At 40.5% G+C, this 21,650-nt stretch overlaps 1 protein-coding gene across 1 annotated transcript in view; it reads left to right on the top strand.

Moving 5' to 3' along the window:
• The first annotated feature begins 2,819 nt into the window (after window positions 1-2,819).
• MALL (mal, T cell differentiation protein like) overlaps window positions 2,820-21,650 on the top strand; it is a 72,573-nt gene continuing 53,742 nt past the window's right edge. Inside the window, exon 1 of the mRNA XM_085612186.1 lies at window positions 2,820-3,106. Within this exon, the coding sequence (XP_085468312.1) occupies window positions 2,999-3,106 (108 nt within the window). The 5' untranslated portion in view covers window positions 2,820-2,998. The remainder of the gene's footprint in view (window positions 3,107-21,650) is intronic.

Raw genomic sequence — 21,650 nt, 5'->3', positions numbered from 1 at the left:
TGTGTGTTGCTACCGGATGGGTAGGAGATTCTGGGTCTGACTGAGGCCGCGAGACTGTGTGTGTTGCTACCGGATGGGTAGGAGATTCTGGGTCTGACTGAGGCCGCGAGACTGTGTGTGTTGCTACCGAATGGGTAGGAGATTCTGGGTCTGATTGAGACCGCGAGACTGTGTGTGTTGCTGCCGGATGGGTAGGAGATTCTGGGTCTGACTGAGGCCGCGAGACTGTGTGTGTTGCTACCGGATGGGTAGGAGATTCTGGGTCTGACTGAGGCCGCGAGACTGTGTGTGTTGCTACCGGATGGGTAGGAGATTCTGGGTCTGACTGAGGCCGCGAGACTGTGTGTGTTGCTGCCGGATAGGTAGGAGATTCTGGGTCTGACTGAGGCCGCGAGACTGTGTGTGTATTGCTCGCAGGGCTGTGAAGCCTTGGTATAAATGTATAATAGGAATTCCCTGTCCTTAGATGGTACATATATATGTGGTTATAAAGGTGCAAAGAGACCCTAGGGAGGGGGTAACGTTCTGTTTTGGGTCAGAAGGGCTCTGTAGAGCAGGTTCTACCCAATCCAAAAACACAAGCAGAACAGAAGTTGAAAAGGCCAACTAAAACTCCTTGGTCTGTTGGCAAGGTGGGGGAGGACTGCTTTCACACTCAGACTCTTTGATAAAGGTGGGTAGCATTTTAAATGCCCCTAGAAAAAGTATGCTACCTAGTTGGGTAGGAACAGTGTTTGCATTTTTTTAACCTCCCTGTCCAACTACTTATGCCAAATAATAATCAGTTCTCAAATTGAGCTGTTTTATCTATGCTTACTCTTGGTTTTAAATTGTAGAAAGTTTTTAAGGGTGTAATAACTCATTTCTGTGGTTTCCCTCTTTGACCTATTTGATCTCTGTGATCCTATGATGGTGTTTGCGAGATGAGAGAAACAAGATGGGCGCCCTTTGAAATGTATCAGAGGCATTCCAGGAAAATCATATTGTATAATTTCTATAATGTTAGCAGATATTGAGAAAATTCTGACTGTCCCAACATTTCTTCACTTTTTCCAAACGTTCCTGATGTTCTTGTACAACGAACGGATGTAGACATAGCCCATGTCTGTGCAATGGACACTTATATTTCGGGGTACCATTTCATAATGACCACTCTATCCGTGTGAACTTTGATGCATTTACACTTACCTTTTTTTTTTACTCAAAAAAACCCCAACGGTATTCTTATGTTAAATGGAAAAAGGATTGTGTGTGTGATTCTTCTCGTACCTTTGACGAATGTGGTCATATCAAATACAGAATTTTGTAAAATATTCTTCCAAGGTTCGCAGGTAAATTGGCATAGGGGAGCAAAGTTACAAAGGGGCATATCAGCAACAACCGGCGATAATTATTGCTAAGCGCACTTAGCGCTAGGATAATTATCGCCGGCTAGCGTGGATTTTTATCGCTGAGATAGCGTGCTATTAGCAACGCTTATCTCAAAAGCGATAAAAATCCTAGCGCTAACTGCCAAACGTGTGATTATCGCTGGAAACCCAGCGATAATGCCACGAAGTTTGGTGATAGCTTGCTGATAGGGCGTCACATGCTTAGCCATGATATCCACCTTTCATAGGATATCATGGCTAAGTCAGTTTCAAAGCAGGCGTAAGGAAAGTAGCGATAATAAAGGTTATTGCTACTTTTCCTGTCGCTATGTTGCTTTGCGTGAGGCTTGATAACCGTTATCCTGGGGAGTAACTTCCACTTTGCATCTCATTAGAGATGCAAAGATGGGCATTAAGGGAAATGGAGAGAAGGCAAGGTTTCACGCGAAAGCGTGACCTTGCAGATAAGGCGATAAAATTATCGCCGCTTTTCGTCCGAAAGTGGACACAAAAGCGGCGATAATTTTTTACCGCCTGCTTGCTGATATGCCCCTAACAATGTAAGTGTGGATTTTGCTTTGGAATGCTGTCTCAACCTCAAATACAGAGGCATGGTCATTAACTGTTTCATATTTTCATATATTGATGAGTTTTGTTCTCAAAACAGTGGCTGGAAATTCAAACTGTGATAACTGCGTTGCACAGTACCTTGAGTCGCAACATCACAACCACCTTCGAGGTAGGCCTTCTTGTCCAGGTCTCTCCAGAGAGCCAGTGGGGCTAGAGCAGCCATCTTTGATAGTTCTTATTTACACCTGCGACTGCATGGGCTCGGGAGCAAGCTTGACCAACATATTCAATGTTTATATTCCAGTCAAAGGAAGGTTTCATTACTATTAAATACTGAAAAATATATATATCAAGAAAAGGTTACTGGGAAACATAACTACAGAGCTCAGATTTTAGGCCGTTTTAATGTTCATTCACATTCCAGGAGAGTTGGTGACAATATGGCAGTAGAATATATTCCCTCTAAACTAAAGGAACAGGTGGTCCAGAGCATTCTCCAAACACATTGCTAACTAACAGAGCAGGTTACAGCTTATCTCTGGAGGGTGTGACAGTGTAAGTTAAACAAAACGATTCCATTAAATTCCACTGTGCCACTTGACTAGAGAAGATCAAATATTTGAAATACATTTGTGGAAATATCACTGTCGTCCAAAACACCTGCAGTAATCCACAAAGGTGTGCGCTCGTGCTGACAAAATGCAGACACAATTGTGTTGCTGATTTCAGGTATTCAGGAATGACAGGAACGTGCTCGGTTGGGAGCGGAAGGTGTGTGGTGTTCTTCAGGCCTCTTCCAATATCCGCCCTGCAAAGGTCCCACCCGGAGGAGGCAACCCCTCCTTGGAGTGATACAGTTTCATCACACCTGGCCCTAGAGCTTTGATGCTGGTTCTTTCGGCTGTTTTGTGTACAGGGCCTGCTGGGCTGGAACAGGTTTGACAGTGCCTGCTCCTGTAGGTGTGCCCTTGTATATATACTGTCATCGCTAAAGCACAATAGAGAGAGCTTCTTCACCGACTGGAGTTAGGAGCACTGACAGCTCGCAGAGAGGAAACATGGGCTCCCAAGGTATCCAGCTGCCAGGCAACTTTGAAGTACCCGACATCCCCTGCGGGCTTGAAGTTCTAAGGAGGTTACCCTATGCGTTCATTCTACCAGAATTGGTAAGTCAGCTTTGACATATTTACCCAGGCGCTTCCTCAAGTTTGGTGGGCGGCGGAACACCAAACACTGCAAACGCAAACCGGACACTGCTACTTACTGCTGCATATTTCCCCTGGAGTGTGGTCCAAGCCAACATACGAAACAGCCTTGCTTTTTTGCGACTGCATATATCATCTGATTAATATACTGGAGGTATATTTTGTAGCGCGCTAGATGTCTATTGGAACCCTCTTCGCACCAGATAAGGACTGCAGTTAGGAACTATTCTCAACTTGCCTCTTCACCTATACTTTCTCGGTCTATTTATGTGTGATTATTTGGTATGTTTAATTCATCGATGCCACAAGCCAATAAAGGGGCATTATGTGGTTGAAGAGGGGATCAGCTTCCCTCCATCAGTTTCAGTGGTCCAGAGATGTACCTGGTTTGCTTAATAAAAGATCACTTGCAAATGTAATTGCAAAAGGCATGCAAGGAAGACATTATTGGCTCATTGGACTATCTAAAATGAAGAATGAGGTAACGAAGAGTAACAATACTTCCAGACTGGGCACCGGGGTAGTGGACACTTGGGTAGTAAATGTATCAAGGTGGTATATGACAGAAGCATCCCCCCTGCTGAATCTAAAGTTGTTAAAGACTACAGTAGTAATGAATGTGTTCAAATATCTGTAATCCACCCCACCTGCCACCTGCCCCCTGGCCATACCCATTAACTAAAGCAGTGATGTCATACAGTATAATAAATAAGCTCAAAGAGTAGCTATTGTGCTGGGCATGTTTGTATCATATGTTATATTAGGTGAAATTGAAACGGAAAATAATAAGTTCTGTGCGGTAGGGCCACACAAAACTATAAAACATTAAATCCTACAAGAAAGCGATGACTCACTAGTCAAGCATTTTACAAAACTGCACCAACCATAGCCGTAAAAAAGGAAAGTTTCTATTGCTTGAACAATCCCTCAGTTGATGCTCATTCAGTAGTATTTTTCAGTGTTAATGCTTCAACACATAATCACTCGTCGGTACATCAGACCAACTCCATTTCACAACCAACTCCCTCACACTCCCCACTTCCTATTTTCTTTTTTTGCTCACAGGTTTTTATGGGCTGGGAAAGTGCTCGCATCAATTACTGATATGCTATTACAGCTGACTCAGACTTAATTTGTGTTAGAGTTATAATGTCATTCCACTTGGTTGGACGCACTTTCACAAACATAATTAGTCGCACTACTCTCACTCTGAGATTCCAAGTATCTGAAGTGGTTTATGGTAGTGTGCAATGCTTTCTGGTGTGCTTTATGGCTGCATGCGGTGGTTTATGATAGTGTGCTATGCTTTCTGTATGTGGTTTATGGTTGCTTGCAGTGCTTTCTGAGGTGGTTTATGATAGTGTGCTATGCTTTCTGATATGGTTTATGTTTGCCTGTAGTGCTTTCTGAGGTGGTTTATGATAGTGTGCTATGCTTTCTGGTGTGCTTTATGGCTGCATGCAGTGCTTTCTGAGGTGGTTTATGATAGCGTGCTATGCTTTCTGATATGGTTTATGTTTGCCTGCAGTGCTTTCTGAGGTGGTTTATGATAGTGTGCTATGCTTTCTGATATGGTTTATGTTTGCCTGTAGTGCTTTCTGAGGTGGTTTATGATAGTGTGCTATGCTTTCTGGTGTGCTTTATGGCTGCATGCAGTGCTTTCTGAGGTGGTTTATGATAGTGTGCTATGCTTTCTGATATGGTTTATGTTTGCCTGCAGTGCTTTCTGAGGTGGTTTATGATAGTGTGCTATGCTTTCTGATATGGTTTATGTTTGCCTGCAGTGCTTTCTGAGGTGGTTTATGATAGCGTGCTATGCTTTCTGATATGGTTTATGTTTGCCTGCAGTGCTTTCTGAGGTGGTTTATGATAGTGTGCTATGCTTTTTGATATGGTTTATGTTTGCCTGCAGTGCTTTCTGAGGTGGTTTATGATAGTGTGCTATGCTTTCTGATATGGTTTATGGTTGACTGCAGTGCTTTCTGAGGTGGTTTATGATAGTGTGCTATGCTTTCTGATGTGGTTTATGGTTGCTTGCAGTGCTTTCTGAGGTGGTTTATGGTTGCGTGCAATGCTTTCTGAGCTGGTTTATGGTAGTGTGTAGCACTCTAACAAATCCTACTGATATACAGTTTTACTTCATTAGTCCCTATACCAGGACGGACATCTCATGAGTACAGGGTCTAGGATACTAGCTTCCAAATAGCAGGTTGTGTCCATCTGTTTACATTGGCTGCCTTTCGGAGGGGTGCAGAACTACTTAGCAGCTCTTCAAATTCCAATGGTCGTACCAGGGAAGGTCTTGGTGAATAAAAACACCAGTCCTCACTCTCGAGAGACTGTCAAAACACTGTAAAATGGCCAAGTATGGAACCTCTGTTGAAATTTAGAAGGGTAGCATTGAAGCTCTGCGTCTCAGGGAGAAGTTGAACAAACTAGTGACACTCCCTTGAATGGTAAAGCATTGTGCACTGCTTAGCCAATGACACAGACTTGCCTGCTGAAAAAAGTCAATGAGTACTGTAAGTATTCTACATTTTACAATAAAATTGGCCATAAAGGCAAGTTGGTTCCAAGACCAATGCTTAGTTTCCTGTTTTCTCCACTTTCCCAGATTCTGAAAAATGGATGAATTAATTTTGAAATAATGCATAAGGTTGGTTTTTATTATGATCTTGTCAAGGAGAAGATTAGCTCATACATTTATATTTACAGAAGATGAAAGTCTTCTTTACTTGAGCAAAGCTCCCAGTACAGTCTCAAGACATAAGTAAGACAAGTGCTCTGGAGACACTTGATTTGTTTGCAAAGTGCTGAGGAAGATGCCTCATGGTTTGCTATTCTACAGCAAAGATACTAATATGATTAGCAGTTGTTTCTGGAGCCCTGCAGGCCTCACTGGGTCACTCAGTCCTAGCAAAGAGTAGCTGAATAGATATTTCAGCAATATTTTAGTGTTTGTTGCCGGCAGCCACGGCCCGTGCAGGTAAGAGCGGTGGAATTTCGACAGACGACAAGGGAAAATAAATTGTTTATTTAATTTTCCCTCGTGGTTGTCTGTCAAATCCCCCCCCAACCCAGCCCCACCACCTCACCACTCTTACCTGCATGGGAGGGGGCTGGTTGCCTGAGAGACAGCAATGTATGTGTCTTGTTTTACGCTACACCAGGCATTTGTTATAATGTATTTATGATACATTCATAAACATCCGTCACCACTCAGAGGACAATACAGCAACTCCCTTTAACATTTAAGTCCCTGCTAACACTAGTACTTTATTTATCCTCCCTTAATTTACCACTGATACTTACGAATCCCTGCCTTAATTTTTCCCCTTTTAGTACACTGTTGACTCCCCCACATATTACCATGTGGTTTATTACCCTTTTTGAGTGTTATAAAAGTTCCCCATTTGCACAATTAAACAATGTCCTACTTTACATATGCAACTTTTTAAAACTTTATCTCCATTGCATTTGAACGATATTGAAAACCGTTCGGCTAGCAGGGGTGTATCAGAGCCTATGTAGCGTTAACAAGGGAGGTATCTTCCTAAATCCTAGCACAGCAGTGACTATGGATAAAAAAGAGCTTAGGAGTGCCCTCTTTTAGTTATATAGAGTGGAAAGGATTGAAAAGGAATCCCAAAAATCCCCTGTCTACAGCTACATGGACATTGAACATCCTGTGCATCCGCTGGCCAACTACCTTACCCTGTATATGAGCCATTGGGAGAGGAGCCTTTTATTTCGCCTAAGGGCAGGCACCTTCAAATTTTTTTGTTTTTCCCTTCGTCACCAATCTGGCCTTGATCACTTACCTTGCCCGTGTGATGGTCAGAGTAGCCAATCTATCTTACCTTTTTTGTTTTTCTGCAAATATTATTTAAAGTATATTAAGTGGCTTTTAACCACGTATTTTAAAAAGTTTACACCCATTAGTCTGGAAAACGCTTACCTGAGCTTACTTTCCCTGGATGACAAAGAGCTGGTTTTTCGCACAGGCACTTTTCTGAGAATTGCTGTTCGAGAATGTCAGATGATGTCCAATTTTTGAGTCTTTACATTATTTATTCATGTATTTTTACACAAATCTGAAAGATTATTGTATACTGTATGTTGCTACGGGATTTTATTATGACTCTCTTATTTGTAAATTTTTAACTTGCCGTGTTGCTGTGCTTTTATGGGTACGACGTTATCCGAATAAAGTGTCTTTGAACCTTTGAACCTTGATATTGAGAACCGCTCATAGTGTATCAGACACACTGTCTCCATAAGCACTCAATAATGAGTTTTTAGCCTCACATCCTTACCCAGGACTTTTTTCTATGTATCAAATTTTTGGTTCATATTTTTTCCGTTTTGAAAATAACTTTTTCTTAACCTTATAAAGAGCAGGCAGATATAACAAGAGCACCTAATATGACGTCGAGTAGGAAAAATATCCATCACACACTTTCATTTACTTAGGGGACAAGGAGCGGCCATTTTGTGAAGGTATGGGAATGATTGACAGCGAAGTAACCCTGTGCGACTCATATACATGCACTGTAAGATCACTAGGAAATGCTGTCTGTGCCACACAGCAGGCGAAACAGTTTTGAGGCAAAAGTGAATTGTGGATGACAGAAGCAAAGGAACAAGAAGTTCTACCACTGCCTTCAGAAGCAAGGGTAGGGCTGGGCAGGGCAGTGAGAAATAAGTCCTAGTTTCATGCAGACACTGCTTGACAGTGCACATCCTGTTCCCCACCCATTTATTATCTCGCCCAAGCCCTTTTTAAATGAAAGCCTGTCATGAAACAACAGACTTAATGAATACGGTGTTTCAAAATAACACACAGATGTTATCACACGCACAAAGTGGAAGGCATTGGACTTTTGTCTCTGTTGTGCTGACTTTGTTCCTAAGTAATACAAAAACCCTACCATCATAGGTGGTGAAATAGCACTAAGAAATGCGACATTTAAAGGCCTTTCTGAATTTCATTTCAGGGCAGAGGGTCGAGGGAGTCGCACATAGTCCTTGTAAAAGATTCAAAGAGTGCGTATGGGTGTGCCAAGGTGTGCACAGGAGAAAAAAAGTTGGCTTTTGTTTAATTCATTTAGACATTTCTTTACAACTCTGTGCACAAGAAACATAACCTTTTTAATTGAATAGGGTTTCAATTGAGTAGCTTGCTCACTATTTGTTTAGGTTTTATTTTGCATACCCGTCAGAATGAAATCTCCCGCTGAATAATGGCGAGATCCCCATCGAAGTACAGAGTGGAATGGATATCCAAGTGCTCTAATTTTACCAGTCCAAGAGACTAGTTTCAAAATCCACTGGCCCAACGTCAACCATCTGATTTTTCAGAGTATTTGCCCATTTGGAGGCATCAGAGACATATTTGCTTATCAGTTTGAATACTGCTTCATGTCCACCAAAAAATTTAAAATAGATTAAATAAATAATTTCAGTGGTACACAAAACTGGAAAATAAATGTAGAAGCAACATATTTAAGTGTTTCTTGGTTCCAGTAGGCTATCACAGACCTGCGTCTCTATCTATAAATAAGGCAAACAATGGTTGGAACAGGAATCCCCACATAAAACAAGCAAGCCAATATTTGTGGCCCCCCAAGATGGAGATATTAAGAAAGAACGAATGGTATTGCCTATTGACATGTGTTGAAGCAAGTTTCAGGATGGACTAAGAATATTTGGACAACTGTCAACATTTTTTGTAAAAAAGAGTCTGCTTCCCTAACAAGGAGAGTTTTTCTACACAAGAATCCATTGCCAAAGACGTTCTGAGGACTGCGGGCAGCCAAACAAACGAATGAACCTTCCAAGCCCATTGAGGTGTACAATTGTTACCTTCAAGATCTACTAGCCACATGTATCTGTAGTTTGCTTAGCTCCAAAAGGATGTCATCTTCAAACTGCAGAATTGCAGTACATTTAGTTAGTCATAAATCCATATGGATTTCACAGTTGAAAGCAGAGATGTTCAATCGGAGCTTCAATGTGCGTATAGCAAGGTAGGTAGAAGAGTCGTGGCGGTGCTGCTCATTTCTCAGTCTCAAGCATAGGGGACAACAATGCAACTGTCTGAAGAAATAATCTTGCTAAAATGATCTGTCCAATAAATTAATGTATTCATTTAATGTATTTCCACATATATGCCTAAAGTTGAAAAAGTAATCGAAAGTAATGAATCGAACAATCATAGATCAATCAATTAACATATGGGACCTGAAGAGGCAGAGGATAGCTGGAAAGTGAGAAGGGTAGAAAAGGTACAAATGTAGTCTGTGATATTGATCTAAATACCGGTAGCAACACTGGCAAGCGCTCGGATTGAAGTTTTGTATTTTGCTGGCAAGAGGAATAGCCAAAGCCTGGCTTGATTGGCTTCTGTTCAAGCAGGTGGTCATTGCAGTAAAGAGCTGGTGAAAGAGATGCACATGGTGCTTCATAATTAGGGCTTGTAGGTTCTTCAAGTAGTTGAGTAGTAGAGTCATGCTTCTGCATTCAGAGAAAGTGTTGTGTCTCCAATAAAACATTCCAATGAAAGGCTTCAATGACATATCGTTAAATTAGCACCTGTGGTGCACCATTGCAGTGAAATTCAAGCCTTATTCTATAGCTCTTGTTGAGCAGGGCAGGTGGAGAATGAGAAGGCCTCTATCTATGGAAAGACGAATATCATTGGCCATGGGTTTCTATGTGGCTTGTCTAAGACAATCCACGGACTTATAACATTGATGAGACAAGTAGAGTGAGGGATATCCCCTGCTTCTTTAAGTACCATCGGTCACTTCCTTGCCCCTGTTCACTAGTCATCTTCAGGAATATTGATTTCAGGTTGGCAACTCCACAAAGGAAGCATCTCACTTCTGGAGATGCCACATGTGACTGACCTCACAGATTCCTTATCAGTTGCCTAATCTCATGGGGAAGACATTCTTCAAATCCAGTGGTTGGATTAGAGTTTGCTTCACAACTCCTGTTTGGCCACAAGGATATAGGATGCTATGCCTTACTCTGCATAGACAAAACTCATATTGCACTGCACAGAGAGGGGGTGTATCTGAAAAAAACGGCATCTGTCTTTCCTCTAGACACATGTCCTTGTAAAATAATTAAGGAAATAAGAACAACCATAGCCTTGATTGTGTGACCCCCTGAACACTGCTTTCTGGACAGGAAATATTCCTGACACTTAAAATATATATATAATCGATTATCTTCTGAAAAAAGCGTTGCATTTTGCAGATCCAATTAATTTTGTATCAATGTCCTTAATTCCATCTTTCTATTCTTCTAGACTAGCAGCAACTCAGCCTCCATAATAAGCAGTGGAAGAATCCTAGATAGTAGATTCAGCCCAAGAGTGCTTTAGGCCTCACATGGGAATTGAATCAGTCATTCTATGAGCAGGAGATGACCAAAGAAAAACTTCAGATGCTGGGGGACTTGTGCTGCAATACTGTTAGACCTCAGTGCAGTGTTTTAGATTCTTGTCCGCAAACTACTTTTGAATTACTGAAAACATTTTAATACACATGAATGCTTTGGAATGGAAAGCTTCCTCTCTTGCAGGGAGATCCCAAGTAGTTCAAATCAATAATTTCAAAACAATCTTCAGCTCTGTTAAGTGTAACATCCCATAACGGTCACCACTCTCCCCTAATTTGTTTAATGTGTATGTTACCCCATTAGCCCGCATTCTACGGCAATTAAATATCCCTATTTATTTGCGTATTATACACACATTTTCTTTTGTGTGACTTCTCATTAATTCATCAAAGATATTCAAATGCTGTATAAGGACTTGCTAAGACTGAACAAGTTTAACCATGCTTCCAATCATTGATGTAATCTATATTGGTCATTGTTCAGAAAAAGAGTCGATTTCAAGGCAGCATGCATTGTTCAACAGACCTACCATGACATGGGACGCAGATTTCTCCAGCAGAAATTTTTCATACACTACCCATCATAAACAATTTCTCTCAATATCAGTGATTCTACTAACTACCCGAAGAATTATGCGGCAGCAGTGGGGTGGCAAGGCTTTCAGCGTAGCAGTGTGGAACAATACTGTCCTAGAAATTCAGAGATACCCAACCCTCTGAACTTCTGGAAAACTCAAATCCTCGCTTTTTAACAGCACATTAAGGTTTTATATTGATGCTTAAATTAATTTCTTAAAGTGGTACTACCATGTCAAGAGACTCCACAAGAGTGATGGAACACTTAACAAAACCTCTAAAAAATACATACATCTATATGCACTACTACAAAGTATGCCCAACTTGAGGAAGCAAGTTTCTGTCCCAGAGCCCAGCCTTCAGCTCAGGCTGGAAATGTTAAAGTTCAATAATATGTCCCATTGCCTAGGGAAGAATTATTTGCTATTGTTGGACTCCCACAAATGGGTACTAGCATCTAAACATTGAAGAGATGTTTGAGTGCAAACCATACCCAACTCCGAGACAGACAAACACCCATCACCACATCTATTTGAACAGTGAGGGCCTAATTCACAAAGGGCTTCTGCACTCGTGGCGGAGGCCCCACAGTCGTGGGGGAGTCACCGTACTCGGGCGGAATCTCTGCAATGAGAAGGACCTTTGTGAACCAGGCTCTGAGTCTGTCAGACTATAAGAAGTAGTGTATTTTTCATTGTATGTGACTCACTTGCCCTGGAAAGATGATGTAACCCTTTCCATGTTTGTAATGAATAGATACCACAGCAGCAGCACAAACTCCTCTATATCACCTCACCAATGATGTGTGAAATGGTAAGAGCCTTTCTCTTTCCTTCCCCATTTAAAAACCATGGCCTTTTTGCTGAGAATCCTAAAAAGGAGGTCATTTGTGAAATTGCTGAGTGTTGCCTGCTATGGATTGGATTAATGCAAGCAAATAATTTCAGTTAACAGACCCCTGACTGCCTCAGATTCCTACCAACTTGACTGGACAGAATTGCCTGTATAGAGATGAAGGGCATATTCTTCAAAATTATTTCCATGCATAAGTCAAACCCAGCTATGAAAAAAGTTGAACACTTTGCACACAAAATTCGTTCTTGAATCACAAAGGTTTGGCGGTCGGAAGGCATCGAGGTCAATAATTTCAGTCTACACATATATCAATTCCAAAATATCCACTACCACCATATCATCAATGTGAGGGCATGTAGGGAACTAGTACTCCTTTACGTACTCTTAAATGCCTTCATCAACTAGTCCTGAAAACTTTACCCCCCTACGAGTAAAAGTGCAAAGAAGGCACTCCTAAATTGTTCTATTTTATTCCCATTTCTAATGTTCTGGGACCAATTCATAAAGCATGTGAGAGCGCGTAGAAAGATTACTATGGGAGAGCTCTAAAAGGCTTTTGTGAATAGGCCCCTTGCGATTCTAACTCCACAGCTACTTACCTTCACAGTATAGTGGAAGTCAACATTTTGAGGGTGGAGATAAATACAGGTCGATATTAAAAACGCAGTATTGTGGTACAACACCTCATAAAGGCATGGGGTGTGTATTCTAGCAGGTCATTATCTAGTGCAGCTGCTCTGCCCAGCATTTATGTCCTTTTTCTTTACAGTTGATGGGTGTTACAGGGGCAAGATCCAAGAAGTGACAAATGCAAGACGGTGAACTCCCAGAGTCATAGTTTAATGGATACTGAGAAACATTTACAATGACTTACTCTTATCTGCCCTTCCACACTTGATCCAGCTGGACAGGGTACAGGAAGTGCAGCAAAATGCATCTAAATCCTTCATTGTCACAGGAGGTGAGATGAAAGGGAAGACTTCACATGGAAAAATGCTTTCTAAGAGAAGGAAAAATGAAATAAAAAAAGGCGTGGGTGAAATATTACTAATCTCCTGAAGAATTCAGATGTTCTTTGGTCAGTCAAACGCGTGCAGGGCTGAAGTCTATACTGTACATTTACAACTTTAAATTTCATAAGTTGCGAGTAAAACACAACAAAGCATGGGATTTCAGTGAATCATGTATGTGCGAAAAGCCAATTGCCTACTTCTCTCTATTTACGATCTGTTAGTGATTCAGACCCGAAATGTTTACTGATCCAGTGCCGCCTTAGTAACATACTGAGAAACCCAAAGAATGTTTTCTTGTGAATCCTAAAAAGCTCATTTCCATACCCTTTTACCTAAAACCTGTTATTTTGTAGCAATACTGCTCAGCCATGTTTTCTAAATTATTGGTGGGACTCAGCCCACGCCATATTAGCAGCTCCATTAGGGCCTCATGCAGCGCTCTGAAGTATCCTCTTAGTGTGAGCACTATGCCAGAACATCAAATAAATTAAATACTTTCACACATTTAAATGTGAAGAGTATTTTAAATATTTATTTCATCTATTGTAATCCCATATTTATATTTCCCATATGCTAATTAGTGTATGACTGACCCAATTTCTGAAAGCTACAGCATTTTAAAACAAAGCAGTGTTAAACATGGATGGGAAATTGAAAAAAAGTTGGCAAAGTCAAAAGCAAACACATCCACACAGGATGCATAAAGTAAGTGCACAGACAATTTGTCCTGTATCTGCTTGCAACCTGCCTCTTTCCATGCCTCCTGTATCTCTGCTCTCATTTTTGTTTTCCAAGCTCACTTTCCTGCATAGCAGCACGACCACAAGCTTAAGCAATGAAAAAGAGACAGCAGCACTTTCTGCTAACTTCTGAGTTTAAACATCGGGCCACAAACACAGTAGGCACAGAAATAGACAGGTTACTCAGAGTCACCGCTCAAATAGGCAGTGCCCATTTGTGCATGCCTGTGCTTGCGTGCGTTAACACATTTTAACCGGCCAGACCTGTTGCCCTTGCCAATACTTGTTAAGTTTGTTTTTAATGATCTTGCATCACCATTTGTTGTGTTTCGACACATGATGGACAGCTTATTCTAAAAGATTTATGGGGTGACCTACTGCGAGAAAAACTTTTATCATGCGTGCACCGACAGAAGAGGAGCATGACAAAACATTAAGTACTAAAAAATAAATGTAATTAGATAAAACCAGCAAAATATCAGAACCATGTGATCGAGCATGTATCTGGCCAAAACCCACCTAAAGAGGCAATGCGACCCAAAGAAATGTCGATAATTGCAATAACTAAGGTCAAAAATAAAGACCAGTTACAACTATTTTTTTGATTTATAGGTTACTACAATGTTGGTATTGTATTTTTCCAACAAGGTACTGGATTTAAAGGTAATATTAAAGACAGGATTAGTATTCCATTGGGTTGATGGTTATCATAAAATATTAGAGGCATTGAATTGGGGGTGAGTGTGAGCCGTACCCTAACTGCATTATTTTTATAATATTGGCTTAATATAACTCACACTTAATTCTAGTTCTTTGGAATAAGTTACTAATCTTGCCCAGAAGCATGTGATAAGGAGCAATGACGTTTGCCTTAGATAACTAATAAATGGCCAAAGATGTTACTCTCTGCTAGAGAAGGCAAATGTCAAGTCAATACTTCTTTGACAATCAAGTTAGCTCATAAGCCGTTATTTCATCATCTCACCATTTAGGGATCAGGCCAGTGTAACACTCCAAACAGGAATTGTATTGATGTAGGAATTTAATTATGAAGCAGATTACATTGACTACAGAAAAGGAATCCATTGGCACATTCTTGGGAAGCTCAAACTTGAATTTTTGGACATTGCAAATGGGCAAGAGAAATTTAAGTAAAGTCTACTAAGTGCTGTGGTGTCCACAGTAGATAACCTGGTATTCAGTGGAGAGGTCTTGCAGAGTGTGGTGGCCAAGAATCTACACTGGCAGGAGTAATGGGGTTAGGGATGTGAAGTAGATATAACCTCTCAGGCATGTGTCCACAATGAACTGGACTTGTGGTGAATATAGACTTCCCTTATCAATGAGACTGACTGGGATACTGTTTACCCTGATTGTGGGGGATCCCCTTTATACTTTCGACCTCTGTGAATGGAGACATTTACTCTCACCTGATCCGTGAGGAGACTGGATCAGTCCATTGTAGACGCATGCTTGAGAGGTTATTTCCTCTAAAGGATTACATACAAGTGAAAAGGAATAATCTGCATATTATATTTAAGCCCTGATGAAGTTCCCCCTAAGCAACAAAACGCGTTGGCTGATGTCCAATTTTTAGAAATTTTCTACAATAATATAAACTGCTGGACTGATTTTATGACTCTGACTTCATTCCTGGTGCACCTTCTTTCCGTCAACAATAGTCTTAACCGTGTTGGAGGAAATTTAATTTGGGTCGTTTGAGATTGATGAAAGCAGCAAAGAGGAATTCCCCGAGTAATGTTTTGAACTATGCCCATGCTATTTTTAAAAAACAAAAATATATTGTTTTGTTAGTCAGCAGGTAGTGCCCAAATTATGATTCAAGAATTGGGAAAATAGAAATCTTATACACCAGCGGTCTTAAGCTATGTCCTGTGGACCCCTGAAGTCCTTGACATCTACTCAGGGGATTCAAAAATGATTAGAAAATTAAAAATATTAACAGTCAATGAATTATACATGCATAAAAAAGCAACATTGAAAACTGAACATTTTAAAATACTCTGTAACTTTGAAGGACATTGAAATTCTGGGCTAATAATAAAGTTGGTATCCTTATCTTGAATCGTGGTAGCAGCACAATATTACACAGAACCAGCCGGATATTTACGCAAAGACATTTTTGTCCTTTAATTTCTTGGGGCCCTCATTTCCTCATATCTCACTCAGTCTGCTGCCTTCCGACCATCTTGGGATTCCCTCTCTTCCCTCAGACACGAGGGCTTCTCTCTAAAATGGCTGCCCCATCACTACTGATATTGAAACAAACAGAGGACTGCTAACTAGCTGCTCCCCATTAGGTAATTACTGCTGTCTGACTCACTCATTGAAAGGAAAATAGGATTTGCATTGAAACATGACATCTGAGTGCTCAACTGAATCTCCTTAGACCGGATAATTTGACTTCTGACTCTAACTTCTGACTGTTACCCCTGAAATTTCAGGAACGGCAATCCTGGAATAGTGTTATTCTGACTGGATTCAATTTTTGTTCCCATCTACTCTCCCTTTTTCAGCCCAATTTCCCAAGGTATGACCTCCAGCCTCCTCTCTACCCGAACTTCAGGTCTGATACTTCCCTCGTCCTTGTACTATCTTTGGCTATATCTACTGGTATTGATTTACTTCTGGAACCTCCCTTCTCCCTCGATTAACCCCTTTCTTCCAATCGGGTATTAGTCGCTCCACTAAACATGGTTCCCAACTACCCCAGAGCACTTGACATTAAACGACAGCCAGCATGATTAAATGCATTTAAAATTAAGTACTGCTCTAATCTAAATTACTCAAATCTCATTGAGAAATGCTAATCTCTGCCACATACTTCTGTTTAAATAAAGGAGCTATAATTATTGACCTTATCTTCTACACAAAAAGACGAGTGCAATGGAGGAAAGTTCTATACGCCATGCTCCTGGTCACTACCTCCAAAAAAACTCCTCTTGATCTAAGACACTCAAGTGCACCCTCACCCTTCTGTAGAGCAAATGCGGCCATATGCCAATTTAAAAAGGAAATTATCCTCATGCAATCTTCAAATAACACCTTAGAAATAATGGATGAAAACTTCCATCAGGAACGCTATGTCCAGTATAAGAGTCTCCCCCTCGGAGATGGTCCTACCCCAGCAGGCATTTCTATGGAACCCCTATTGGTGCCCAAACTGACCCTTGACACACCTACCCCCTACTAGCCTCCTGCCCCTGCTCCCCCACCTCGAGCCCCACCTACAAAACCATTTCTATGACACCCTCTGCTGGGTCCATGGCTCCCCCATGAATCGCTGTACCAGACCTCGTACCAGACCTCGTTCACACCACCTCTCTAGAAGAGGGAGCACAGAGCTACACAGTCCTGAAACTAACACCTTCCCCACACCTATGTCACTGCCATCCGAATACACTCTTATGGGTCCTGCTTGCGCTCCCCTCAACAACCCCCATGGCCCAATCATTGACATTCTTGAAGTCCAAATACCATACCCTGACTCCCAACCTGTCTCATATGACCCTCAGGAACTTTTGATCTCCTCACATTTCCCTCCCACCGAACTCCATCCACACCCAGACCTACCCCCCACTGGTCCTCCTAGACCAGCAAAATTCCTACACCACAAGCGAGGCACCCTGTCATTACCTATCCCCCTGCCCCACACAATGACCATGCATTTCCCCGCATCTATCAAATCTAGACTAGATGGATCTCTCTTAACCTTCTACAACTACAAGGCAGAATTACAAAGCCTCATAAGCAGAACTTGTGATCAATCGGTGTCCCAAAAGGTCTCTAATGAACTGTATTCGTAACCACGCCCAATCCACTAACCTATGCTCCTGGTTGCCTTCCCACCTCTCTTCCTCGCCTCTCCCAGGATGGATAATCATATCCTCCCCTAATTCCCCTCCCGGGCCATTAGTCTAAATGATTGACCGGCTTCGGCTTCAGTGACATTCAAGCCTTCCTCCTAACTTATAATTATACCAACAACGTTGACTCTGGCCCTCCGAGCCAAATCCATAATATTGTTGCTATCCGTACAAAACAAACAACCCACACTTAATATACACACTTTTTTTTTACATAATTAATAACAAATTAAACAATCAATACTACTAAATAGGTATGATTGAATTAATTATATTTAATTAACTTCCTAACCTTTACCCCTATAAATACAATTCCGATATGTAACCTAAACAATATTTTAATTACATATTTACATAATTATCATTTAAACAATGATGTCAAATGAACAATAATTATTAATTATTATAATTCCCTGCACATCCTTTACCTATACAGGAACCACACACCCCAAAAACATATATATTACACAATATACATAATTTATTATCAATTAATCAATGATTTATAATAATAAATATTTTTTTTATAATTATTTTTAATTTACTTCCCACCCTGTACCCATACAAAACCCATAACCCACATGTTAAATTTAACTTAAAAGAAAATTCTATATACAAGTAACATCAATAATTATCAATTAATTAATTAGAAATAGTTAAACATTATTTATTAATAAATGATTAATAATTAACTTCCCACCCTATACCCCTACAAAACACAGAACCCACATCTCAAACTTAAAATAAATATATACTATTTACATAAATAGTTATCACATAAATAATTAAAATGTAATTATAAATTAATTATAATTAATTTAGTTTCCACCATATACCCCTAGAAAACCCACTACCCGCACCTAAAACTTCAATAAAAAAATATTATTTCTACAATTAACATAAATAATTATCAATTGAATAATTTATATTAATCAAAACATATCAATAACGTAATTATAATTCATTTACTTCCCACTCTATACCCCTACAAAACCCACAACCCACACCAAAAACTTAACAAAAAAAATTATTATACAATTAGCATAAACAATTATCAATTAAATAATTAATATTAATATAAAAATGTATTAATTATTTTTAATTAATTTGCCTCCCACCCTATTCCCCTATAAACCTCACAACCCGCTACATTACTAAAAAGAACAACAAACTTTTACACTAAATTTAAAAAATACTCTTAATTTACAACCTATATTAAAAACACGAACAATATTTAAACAAACACATATAATTACCGTATATATTAAAATACACACACAAAAATTAAAAATCGATATTAACATTTTAACATCAATATCACTTACCTTTAAATCGATATTCTTGTCCACGATATTCTTGCTCGCGATATTTCTGAGTCACGATATTTACAACTCCATATTTGTGTCCGTTGATATTACTGACTTTAGATTTTGCCTGAACCCCACTTTCCTAAACATATTCCTTATTCCAAGTTCTATTACCTGTAAGACTGAGGGTAGAATTACTACGGATGGCAGTATGAATGGCTGAGGTGCTGGGAGTTTCTTTGGTTGATATGTGCAGGGTTTCCTCCAACACTTTTGCTTAGCAATATTGCCTTCAGATGATCTAGGCTGAGGCCTCTAGCTTTGGGGGTTCAGAATTTTTGAGGCAGGAACAAAGTGAATTCTGTTTTTCAGTCGTGTAAATTCAGTTTTTGCATCACCGTCTGGTCTTGATCTCAGTTTTTTACAGCCTTGCTCTTATTTGGAATACGTCACTTGTGAACACTGGAATGATGTGGTATTATCTGCATTACCCACCCAAAAACACATCCTTGGTTGTCACAACCCTCACACCCTACACATCTCCATGTGAGGGTACATTCCACTGGCCATCCATGGGCTGTAATCAACTGGCTCTCTTTGAGACTTCAGTAGTCTTATGAGGAATGTGGGTATGTGGTTACTTTTTATGGCATGCTGGATGAATGAGACAACATTTCAGTTCTGGAAGAATGTGGCAACAGGGATTTTGATTCAGAGGAGGGAGAGGGGTAGTGCAGCGGCCAGAGCAGCTGACTCTGGAGCGTGGGACTAACAGTTCAATCCCCAGCACTGGTAGCAGCTCTGCTCAGCATCATGTGACTCTGCTCACTTAATCTACCCGACGACCCCCAGCGCCTGGATACTCTCAGGGGTGATACATGTGGAATTATTACTAAATGTGGGATTCATCCTACCTGCAAATGTAGTGCTTGGGAAGGGCAGACCTAGCATTAATTTATATGATTCACGGATGCAACAAGCACTGAACACTCACAGGGCCACCTACAAATTGAAAAAAACAATATTTCACCTCATGATTACAAAAGTGAACTTTTTAATGTAAGAGAAGCTCATAACGTAAAATAGTTCATGTTACTTCCCATTTATTTCCATAGCAAAAATTACTAATACTTGGTTGAATCAAGAGTACTTGAGGAAATCTAGAGCAAATCTACTTCTGTTCTGCGAATCTTCATGCCTGCTCGACATTTACTCCTTCACCGGTGTTGGCCATTACCTGTATTGGCACTCCTTGATACTCGCCTGAGTCAGGCTAATTTTTCATAACTATTTGTAGCATGCATTGGGCATACACGGCATTCAATGAGGTGTATTCATTTCAGTTATTTTTGGTTTATTAAACAGGTATACTTTATGCATGCCTGCATTTGTATCATAAATCTATTTATAGCACCAAGCTCTTTTTCAGCTCCATACAGTGTTGTCGATCACTTTATCATGGATTACATTAAATCTTCTTTTTAAGATTTTTTTCCTGTTTTTCTTTTCCTTCACTTTTGAAACTCGAAGGCCCAGACTTGTGCCCATTGGTTTAATAGGCATTGGTTGCCTTGAGCCACATGGGTTTAGTGATGTGGGCGTGCTGGTTTGAGGAATGCCTGACCTTTCATTCCCGGGTCCGCATGACATGGGGAATATATATGTCAACATAAGGAGTTAAGGGGCATATTATCAAGAAACAGAGTTAAAATTATCGCTGCTATAGCGGCAGAAAACTGCCGCTAAAGCGACGATAATGGGCTTGATAATATGCTCTATGGAATTCCAATTGAAGCCCATGTTAGAAGGACATCTAACATGGGCTTCAATTGGAATTCCATAGAGCATATTATCAAGCCCATTATCACCGTTTTAGCGGCAGTTTACTGCCGCTAAAGCGGCGAGAATGTTATCGCTTGTCTTGATAATATGCCCCTAAGTTTCCATATCTCACCCCATTGCTCTAGTAAGCGATGAATCCCAAGACCCGGGTTGGCTTAGTTAGGGGTGTGCTAATTTTAGCTGGACCCACGGTCCCTATAAGAAAGTCATCCTTGGGAGTGCTTGGAGGCCATGTAAGGTGCTTAAAGTGCTTCTAGACGTCAAAGCAAAGTGTTACATTCCTATGCCTAAATAAGGGGTCAAAATGTACTTCTGTACTCACCTGCTCATGCATTTTCATCACTGGTGGGATCTGAAAAGCAGATGGGGGACATTTCTGTGCCTTGGCATTGCGCCTTCTCCTGCGCTTGGGCAAGTGGACTGCTTTAAGGCAAAATGGTGTGTGGAAGGCACACATTCGACTGCATCCTTTTTCCAATGAAGATGTGCTCTCTACACTCTCTTTCATGACACTGAGTGCAGATTTTGCACCGGTGACAGATGTGCACGCTTATCTGTGCTGTTTACTCTACTCATGAATGTAACTTCGCTACAAGAAAGAGTTAACAAAAAGCACTGTAGGAAACGTGGAGGGAGCTGGTCCTGCTTAGTTTTTGCATTGACACAGAAAAGACACAGAAAAGAAGAATGAGACGGTGATTTGAACGATAAAGAGGTCACATTTGTGAACATGTCAATGCCTATGTCTTTAACTCTTTAATCTTTCTAAGTGACCATCAGCTGGGTCTCCACAAGGAGCCCTTAAAAAACAGTCTTCGTTTTAAATACGCACATTTTATTCAAGGCATGCAGATGTGGCATAAGCAGATTAAATCT

This window comes from Triturus cristatus, chromosome 6 (genome assembly GCF_964204655.1).
Source record: "Triturus cristatus chromosome 6, aTriCri1.1, whole genome shotgun sequence".
Taxonomy (NCBI): domain Eukaryota; kingdom Metazoa; phylum Chordata; class Amphibia; order Caudata; family Salamandridae; genus Triturus; species Triturus cristatus.
Note: the sequence above shows the minus strand (reverse complement) of the source record. Positions and strands in the feature narration are given on the sequence as shown.